The 10692-nt window shown below is 35.3% G+C and overlaps 1 protein-coding gene across 1 annotated transcript; it reads right to left on the bottom strand.

Annotated features, from left to right (window-relative positions):
* Nucleotides 1–2978: 2978 nt before the first annotated feature.
* Nucleotides 2979–10485, bottom strand: LOC111045578 (zinc finger CCHC domain-containing protein 10). Its single transcript, XM_039432320.1, has 3 exons — nucleotides 10204–10485; nucleotides 8797–8967; nucleotides 2979–5285 (listed from the first exon to the last, which is right to left on the bottom strand). Exons 1-3 carry the CDS (start codon nucleotides 10233–10235, stop codon nucleotides 5072–5074), a joined length of 417 nt encoding a protein of 138 aa, XP_039288254.1. The 5' UTR covers nucleotides 10236–10485; the 3' UTR covers nucleotides 2979–5071.
* Nucleotides 10486–10692: the final 207 nt, after the last annotated feature.

Below are 10692 nucleotides of genomic sequence, written 5' to 3'. Positions count from 1 at the left end.
GTGCAATTGAAAGTTATTTTTGTTTTGTTTTCTCAGTGCAGTCACAGTGACCGTACCTGTGACTTTGCGTTATGAATCCGGTTCCCGGGACCTCATCTTCCGTAAATATTTTATACTTGGATTTTGAAAAAAAACTGTCGAGGATTAGCACATGAAGATGATTTAGGGAGTGATGGAGATTTATCCTGTGATGAAAATGCAAACATCAGTGCTGATTGTGACCAAAATACAGACTCTGAGCAGAGTGAAAGTGAGAATGAACTGCCAGCGGAAAATCCCCTTCAAAATATATCGAGTAGTGAAGAAACTGAAAGTGACAGTGAAACTGCAATAAATTAAGATCACAGGAGCAGAAATCTATTTGGCCGCAACCGCTTCCGTTGGTTATCAAATCCAATTTTGCAGCAGTACCGAGGGCGTAAACATAATATTATCCATCTTATTAATTTAATATTCATAATATTGAACATCTTCCCGCTGTTCGACCCCTAGCACAAATTGGAGACAATCTGGATCCAGTTGCTATATGGAATTTGTTTATGAGTGATAATATTTTGGAAATAATATTGACGTGGTCTAATCAGAAAATAAATCAGGAAAAAACAGACAGTGATATAATTGGCATGAAGTAGATTTGTGTGAGCTAAGATCATTCTTAGGCTTACTTTTCTATTCCTCCATATTCAAATCCAATCGAGAAGACTTCAAATCATTGTTTGCCACAGATGGGACAGGACTAGATATATTCAGATGTGTAATGTCAAGAAATAGGTTCGGTGTTCTACTGTTATGTCTGAGATTTGATAACCCTGCAACTCGTCAAGAGCGTAGAGAAAATGACCCTTTGGCTCCAGTGTCAGAAATTTTTGGAAACTTTATTGAAAAATGTAAGACATTGTACAAAATAGGAGAATTCGCGTGTATTGATGAGATGCTTGTAGCTTTCAGAGGTAGATGTAGATTTAAGATTTACCTTCCTAATAAGCCTTGTAAATATGGAATCAAGGTGATGTGTATGACTGATGCTCGAACTGGTTACCTGCTGAATGCCTATGTTTACACAGGAAAGATTTCTGATGGTGGCCAAAATCTACTAGCTGCAAATGAGAAGAAGTTACTGAAGCCAACCCAGGCTGTGTTTCAATTCAATTCAATTCAATAATTCTTTATTGAGGTATTCAGCACACAATGATTAATGATTAGAACAAATTTTTTGATCTAGGCTAAACTACATGAATAGCTATAGTTGAATGACTAAATGGATAGACATACAAAAGAATCCAATAATCAACAAAGTCTTGAAGGTCTTATTTTGCAAAACGTAAATTAAATAAGTAACATGATTAAAAAAATACAAACCTCCATTAGAAAAAATAAATAAAAATGAACATGTAATGAATAGCCTACACAATACCCAATCAAAGTGCTCTGACCCAGCAATAAAGGTATAGTCCCACATGAGTCATAGACTTGTGTGTGTGACGAGTACCGTCATATACTAAGTAATTTGAAATTGAAAGTGTCAAATGAAAAATTCAAAAATGAAAAGAAAAAATAAAAAGTTTTGAGAAAAAAATGAGCAAAGAACAGCGGCAATGAAAGGAGATAAATAAGAATCAAGGTAGGTACATGTTTAGACTGGCTGAACCAATCAAAAATTCAAATCGAAACATCACAGCTGATAATTGGTTCAGCTCAGTGGAATTGGTAAATTGCCTGAAAGAAAAAGGACTGACTTATGTTGATACATTGAAAAAAAATAAAAATGAAATTCCAAAAGAGGTACTGCCACTTAGAACAAGAGAAGTTGGTTCATCAATTCATGTATTTACAAAAGACATGACATTGGTATCTAAAGCTGGCCACTGACGAGCATTCCAAACGGCGTGGCACGGCGCGATGTCACTCCAGCTGGAACGATCCAAATCCGTAAATATTTTGTGGGTCAATTCACGAGCACTCCATTCCATCACTCCAGTAGTTGATGGTTTGTGATCAAGTATGGACGAGGAACTTCTCCTGATTTCAACAGCTGTGTGTTTGTACGTAAAAAGAAAAAACCCCAAACGGAAATGGGTGAAACGTTTATTTTCGAATAGGCGGAATCACACGCATCTGAATTTATTTCAAGATCTTAGTGTCAAACCTTCGGACTGGAAGAATTATTTGCGTATGGATGAAGATACCTACAACCATTTACTTCGTTTGGTAACACCGATGATTACAAAGAAAGATACAGTCATGAAACAGTGCATTACTCCCCATGAGAGGTTGGCTGCAACTCTACGTTTCTTGGCCACCGGGATGAACTATGAAGAGCTGAAGTTCATCACTGCGATATCACCGATGAGCCTCTCATCGAGTTGAGCTTCTTAGTAACTACATCTTTTGTAGCTGTGGGATCAACAGTTTTAAAAAATTCAAGGATCATCTCCAGAGCAGCGTTCCCTTTTACCTTGTCATGGTAACCAGGGTCTGTTATTTTCCACAAACAGGTATGATCCCTGTACATCTCGATCACAGAGATTACAAAATCCCGGTTCGAACTCATGACAACACAACAACACAAGAACAAAACAACAATCAAAACAAGAGCAAAACAGCAATCTATCCTTCCAATTCAACGGTCTGACACGCACTGAGACGGGACAACCCACAGGTTTCCACATTCACGGTCGTTCCGTCGTTCCAGCATGCCATCGAGATTCCCCATTCACGAGGAGTTGGAGTGACGTAGGTTTGGCGTGGCGCGATGGATTTTCAACCGGTTGGAATTCCATCGAGCCTCGTCGCTCCACCAAAATACGAGCGCGATTCACCATTCACGTCGTTCCAATGGCACGCTACCGTGCCATTTGGCTTGTTGGAACGCTCGTCAGTGGCCAGCTTTATGTACCTAAAAAATCAAAAGCGGTTATCCAACTATCATCTATGCATCATGAAAGGAGCATCGACATTGAAACGGAAAAACCAGAGAATATAGTTTATTATAATCAAACAAAAGGAGGAGTTAATGCCCTGGATGAGAGATGTGCAATCTATTCTTGCTCTCGACGACGTACACAGTGGTGGCCAATGGCTCTATTCTATAGAATGTTGGATGTGAGTCGAGTGAATTCATTCGTGCTCTATAACTCCTACAAAGACACTAAAAAATGAGCAGATTCGATTTTTTGAAACAAATAGCTTACTCCCCAGTAGCACCGCAAATGGAGAAAAGACTTTCTAACATTCATTTATTATTTGAGCTTCGTTCATCAATTCGGCGTGTGTTGGGTGTGTCCAAACCTGATGTGCAGGGTGATACATTTGCTAAACGGAAGACGTGCTACACATGCGATCCAAAAAAGAAGATGAAAACATCACATATGTGTTTCTGCTGTAAGAAGCCCATCTGCCCCAAGTGCACCACCAGAATTTACCAGAATTGCAGAGTGTAGCCACAGAATGTGCCAGAATTGCCTAGTTTATCCAGTCTTGGAGTGAAGAAAAACTTGATTCAAAATTATCTGCAATTTTTATTTGTTAATATTTATTTTCACATACTGTGCTTACATTTTGATTGTGGATGTATTTGACAATGGAACTTTGACTTCAAAACATTTTTTCAACTAAACTTTTTTATATTCAATTTTTTCTCTTTCAACTTTTTTTTCATACGTTTTTAGGTCGTGCTATAATATATATTGTAATAAACTAAGATGTGTCATTTGAATAATTTTTCTTATTTGGCTCTACCGACAAAACCTACAAATAACTGAATGAATTCAGAAAATACAATTTCAGCCCTGCTTATCATTTTTAGGGATGATTTATTATCAGCGGTCATTTTGACCGGACCTGTGGCATAGTGTCCCAATAATTAGACCTGTGTAGCTGAGGGTTAACAGAACTAGGCTATCCCTACAATGGGCAATGCTGGAGTAAAATTTTCTAATTTGTGCTTATGAACCACAGATATCACCACTTAGAGTCTAGTCACTTGAGTTCTAACCTGGCAAGACAGTTGCTGTTTTTTGATCTTAACAGAATTATCCCTACAATGGGCTATGCTGAAGCAAAATGTTCTAGTTTGTGGTTATAAACCCGAGATATCACCACTTTGAGTCTAGTCAGTCAAGTTGTAATCTGGCACTGCAGTTGCTGTTTTTCAGTCTTAAAAAAACTATCTCTGAAATGTGATCTGCTGAAGCAAAATTTTCTAGTTTGTGCTTGTAAACCCGAAATATCACCACTTGTAATCTAGCACAGCAGTTGCTGTTATTCAAGTTAATTGCAAATGTAGAAAAGGTTAATAGTATTATTAACTGGATTCTAACCTGGCTCAACAGTTGCAGTTTTTCGGTCATAGCTCAACTTTCTCTGGAATTGACTCTGCTGAAGCAAAATTTTCTAGTTTGTGCTTATGAATCAAAGATATCACCACTTGGAGTCTAGTCAGTTGAGTAATAACCTGGCACTACAGTTGCAGTTTCTCGGTCATAACTGAACTGTCTCTGGAATGGGCTCTGCTGAAGCAAAATTTTCTAGTTTGTGCTTATATCACCACTAGGAGTATTAAGATGACTTTTTATGGTGAGAAGGTAGCTGGAAGTGAGGTCTTGACAACAGTATGCTCAGCTCAGTGGATTGATGTATCTGTTAAGATTTTAAAGTTCAGATTTCCCCCCGCAACTGAATTATGAGTTTATTTCTTGTTGAATTTTTAGTACAGAAAAATATATACTAAGCAGCATCTGAACTTGGGAATCTTATTCAATGTTATCCAAGAGTGTACTGTTATTACACAACCATCCGTTGAAGATTGTAAATTACCAAATGTACAAAATTAATAGTTAATCTGATAAATATAATCGATTGATGACTACTTGATAGAGCATTAATTGTTTTTGTTAGCAGATGCAGATGATAAACGAAGTCAATAGTCTCACCAATGACATAATTGGAAATGAGAATTTGACTAAGTTTATGATTTACAAATTTTAGATTTAAAAAATTACACATAAGTAACAATTAAAAGAGTGCATATTTTACTCAGTATTGTAAATCATGATGAAAGTTTTTACTTGAGTCAAGATGACGAAGATGATGACGACGATGATGATGACGTTGATGATTTTGCAACACTGGATGTTGATGATGATGATGATGAGGATGAAGAACTTGAAGAGTCAGTGTCAGAGTCTGATGACGAAGAACTACTATCTTCATCATCACTTGAAGAGCTGGCAGTGTCCTTTTCAACAGCCTTCGACTTTTTGCGATTTTTCAAATTGTCAGCAGACCTATTTTCAAACACAAATAATAATATAATAAGATATTTTCTCACACATGCCAAACCAGACTTACATTAGAATAGGGAAAATGTAACAAAATGATAGTCCCTAAATTATAAGATAAATTGGCTACCTTGTCAAGTAAAAATATATTTCCCAGTTTACAGCATATAACAATAATTATTAGAAAAAATCAAGAGCTCCCTAGTTAGTTACAAAAACTGAAAGTGATCTATAAAACGGCTGTGTGGGTTCAGCCTAGTGTACAATGTTCAACTTTCAAGAAGGCACTCCCAGCTAATACCCAACAATTTACTAATTCAAAACAAACCATTTGTTGTGAGTTCGACAGAGGACACCATAAATGAATCATGATGTCTGCCAAGTTCAGGTACCCTTTTTCAAAAACAGGAATCAGGACTTAAGGATATATTCCATTTGTTCATTCAATTTATTTTTGGGAATTATGATTTATAATACTACAATAAATTACTAAAAGAGCAGGATGTGACGTTCAATATTACAGATGTTACAAAACGTTTTTAAGTCACATCGAATTTTATAAACTGAAAACTTTTAGATTTAACAGTTTACACGCACTGACTGAACAGTTTACTAACTGAAGATGGAGACCCAGTCAAGTGATTTTGTTGTCAAAGTGAGTAACTGTTAAACATAAAAGTTTCAAAAAATAGACTGCTAGTCTTTAATTTATTGAAATAATAATTGCAGTTTGTGAGAATGATGAAGTTGATGGCTCCTCAAACATCGTGCATTGGCAATGAGATGAGATGAACCATGATACCACGAACTTGGCAGAATTTGAACCCACGATCAGGAGCAGTTATAGAAGAGTTGAACGCTTCAGACCACTTGACTTGGCCGACCGAATGATAATAAAAGTCGAGTTAAGCCTGATAATGAATAACCGCCCATTACTGAAAACTATTGTAAACGGAGGGGGTGTTTCTTCTCTTCTATAATATTTGCTTAAGTTTACTGCTATCAAATCATCTACCGGTATTTGAATCCTTGATTGGTTAGGAGCTTTTAGTGGATTCGTTCATTCAAATGCACAGATTATCATCATTGTCACCTATTCTAGCAACTATAGTAACTACGAGCCAGGGAATTCAATGAAAAATACTAATAAAATTCAACTTCAGGTTTATTGAACTCTAAATCGGTAGAACAAATTAATAAAAGTCATGTAACATGTCAAATTATCAAAGTTATTCAGCAATCGATTCAGGTCAAGAAGACATATTCAATTTTCAATCTATACAATTTGGGAACCTGCTAACTTGCTGCAACTAAATTCGGGCCTCGGTCATTCTATGTTACTAAATTTTGAGCTATAATACGAAAACAACAAAAGTTTGGCACTCACCATTTTATTTACAATTTAAATTTCGACTCTTCAGAAACACACACATACAATTTGAGAAAACTCACTATACTGGAACTCACACGCACAAATAATTTCCTGATTCTACTCCCACTAACTCTATTAAATTTTGGTTCTTATTTAACTACATAAGAATTACTGATAACTAAAAACTTTTTAATTTGTCCCTCTGGATGGGCAACAGACCCATTCATAGGAGGACCGAGGCTCACGCACCGTTACATAATGTTTTTCCGGTTACGTCTCAATACGAACTGTGACATTTTCACTGAAAATTATTCCCCCTCCACGAGCGTTGAGCATAATTTCCAGTGGAAAAGCCAAAGCTGCAAAAAGGTCAATGATCGTCCAATTTTCAAATATAGTGGCTTTTTCGACATGAAATTGAAACTGTATTTGAAAAATGAACGAAAATTGCTTTAATTTTGACAACTAAGCAACAAGTTAGCAAATTCAGTAAACATGGTCAAATATTCTCACACTAGATAATCTGAAAGTACGAATCAAAGTTCATTCCAGTTCAAAAACCTGAAAAATAAGACACACAAAAAAAACAAATACAATATACCCACTCAATTTCACAGTATTACACTATTATATCAACAACATTCAGGAAAGAGTCACACCTCACTCTCAATTATTTATAGGAGTTCAATAATTTCTCTATCTAAGGGATACAAGCCGGGTAGCCTTTTGTGAGGATATATGACTACAGTTGAAGTCAACTGAATGTCGTTCAGAAAGCATAATATACAGCTAATTCAACTAATTGCCATAAACGCAGAGATTCAATTTCTTACTATTTTTGCAGTTTCTATTGATACTATTAAAATATTGATACAGAAGTGGATATCTGTATGAAATTATGTTTATTGCTTGAGCCACCAACAAAACATCCTGAAGACAAAAGTTCTAGGGCCGGTTTCCGAGCTCGGGATCTATAAGTTCTGAACTTACAGAGTCCAGGACTGAAATAAGCTCTCGGGTTTAAATCAACTTTCTGAGTCACGGGTTTATGATATAAACTCCTGGGTCTATTGAGTTCTCGACTTATTTGAGTCCAGGACTTTAAGGCAGTAAACATGAGGGAAATTATCAATATTTTGCTGTTGTATTGTTGGCATTAGGCCTATAGCAAAACAGCTGATTGCAGCGGGATAATTTAAATGCTCTCCAAACTGTTTTGTGACAATCATTTTGTCAAAATAAATTTCGATATCTTTGTATTGTGTAGATCTATAAATTCAAAGCAAACCTAACCTTTTAAAATATGAATAAAAAATAAGCATTTCATTTTACGTTATCATTGATCCTTGCCATTGATTTTGGAATAAAAATTATAGTAGACTATGTTTTGAAAAAAACTGGAATAATAATTTATTATTGTTATATTATTATTATGTTGAATATGCAATTGATTAATAATATTTACATTGGGAGATGTGATGATGGCCATTCCAAGGCAATCTTTGTATTATTTTCCTTGAACATTTCTAGGTTGCCATACAGTCGTAAAATAAGGTTAATTTTTTAAGCATAATATAATAAAGAACTTTATAGAAAAATAAACTTGCAAACTATAAATTATGAATTTAGATGGACTAATCCAAATAATTTAGGTATTCCATGACATCTATTTGGCTTTTTATCTACTCAAAAAAAAAAATGAATTGTGTTTGCTTGGTTAAGTCTAAAACTTGAATTTAAACCCTACCCCAGTCGAGGGTTTGAAATCACGCTGTTTTAAGTCCTGGACTTAACGAGTTTTGATAAATCCTCGACTCGGAAAGAGGCGAGAATCTAATTCAAGTCCTGGACTTAAAAGCCCTTCACTCAAAAAACGAAATTATAAACTCCAGGGTCTAACGTGATCTCTAAACTCCGGAGTCTATTCAAGTCCTCGACTACGTTAACACTCTGACTAGGAAAGCCAATTTTCTGAATTCAGAGTTTAAAGCCAGTTAAAGTCGAGAACTTAGCTAAATCCCGAGCTCGGAAACCGGCCCATAATGTTGTGATGTTTTAACCCAATAAATAAATAATTATGTAGGCTACTCATAGAAATAACTTTTAGCAAAATATGAATTAGATATTGTTTATTTTCCTACTCACGATGTTTGTGAAGACTGTCCATCAGAGGAGACATTTCCCTTCAATCGTTTTTTTAGTTGCGTTGTTCTTGAATCCCTGTGGAGGAACTTGCGTTTTCCTGTACATTCGTAGGTCCAATGGCCATATTCCAGACATTTCTGACATCGCACACCTTGAGGATATGCGCTTGCTCTGAAATAAAAATATGAAGTAACAAATGACCAGAGTAAAGCATTAATTAGAATGTAGTTGAGTTATATTTTTGATAAAACTGAAGACGTAAGGATTAATAGATGAAGAAGTACTCATGAAAAATGTATATTTAAAGTGTACCTAAAACCTTCTTGGTTTTCAAATGGGAAAAATTTGTGTTAGGCAGGCCACTAGTGGTAAAACATGCATACACATACACAGTCAATTTACATTGTTGCAGCAAACCAATTGGACGCTTGAAATACAGAAAAGTTTAGGTTTTTAGGGAATTTACATTTTTTACATAACCCAGCGGACGTCCATATAACTTAATCGGTGATTTTCAGTAATTAGGTTTCTTGAGAAGTATGATTTCAGCGTAAATCATCATTCACATCAACCAATGGATCTAACATAGGAACCACAAATAGACCTGCAGTTATTAAGAACAGCCAAAACCTATAAAAATCTTTAGGCCTACCTTACGATTGGAGGATAACATGTTAATTTAGGCGGCAAAAAAATTGTTGCTACTAATTACTTAGTACTGGTTGAATTTTAATCCTGATTAATTCCACGAGAACCAATCAGAAAAGCCGTCTTATCAAAAAGGCCTTCTCTGATTGATTCTCGTGAAATTAATCAGGATTAAAATTTGAACGACTTTTGTGCAACCGGGCCTCATTTTAATGAATTTAAGCTTTATAATATCGGTCCCGGTTGAGATACAAAAGTCGTAAGGCACATTGATTGACGGCATTATTAATATGTATTTAGGCAAGGTGGCACCTTCCCGAAGGAGACTCCTCAGTCCTCAACAATAAAATCTATTCAAATTCACTGTTAACTTTTTATAGTAGAGCCTGGTTCTCAAATGATTTTATATTGTCCTTTATTGGTAGATGAATTATTGGAATTGCCCAGATAATAAAAAGATTGCAGAGTAAAATGATTTTTTTTTTAGAAAATGAAAAGAACTATTGAAAAATCACATTAACAGCTTGATTATACAATTGTCAGCAGGGATTCTACTTGCAAAAATAAAGTAATTCAAGTGGTACTTTATATTTATATGATAATTCCTCATGTGCACTCATGTCGCAGCTAGTAAGAGCGCGTGGAAATGTGGATAAGAAAATCCATTAATTCCAAAATAAAACTTTACAAAGTTGATAATGATAATATATATATAAATAAACATTAACAAATGTTGTGTAATTAGTAAAATTGACTTACTTTTTATTTTGAAGATGACGACCTAATGTCATGCTTTACTCAAATGTTTTCTTGGTTAGGCCTATGATGAGAGTGGCTACTTAGCTCAGCAAAACACTAAAATACAGCTATCTATTTTTCAAGTAGGCCTATTTTTAGTAATTTTTAAATCAATTAATGACACTGAATATTTATAATTTGTTCAAAAACAACTTGAATTGTTGATAAAAAAGTTACAGAACCATGTCAACACGAGAAAACGTTGAATTCAAACTCGAATGTTTTTTTTTATTCTTATGTTTAAGACTGGTCTCAACGGGCGCACGGATTCGTGCGCATGCCTCGACTAACAGCGTTTTACGGGCGAAAGCACGCCTATAGTCACATGCCTCGACCGAGGCAAGCGCTCGTGGGTTTGCCGCTTCAATATTAATTATAATATAATTAATAATTTAATGTGATAATTTAATAACACTGATATCATAATATTGAGAACTACCTCGACCCTCG

Source organism: Nilaparvata lugens, chromosome 1 (assembly GCF_014356525.2).
Source record: "Nilaparvata lugens isolate BPH chromosome 1, ASM1435652v1, whole genome shotgun sequence".
Lineage (NCBI taxonomy): Eukaryota > Metazoa > Arthropoda > Insecta > Hemiptera > Delphacidae > Nilaparvata > Nilaparvata lugens.
This window is presented reverse-complemented; position numbering and strand designations above follow the sequence as displayed.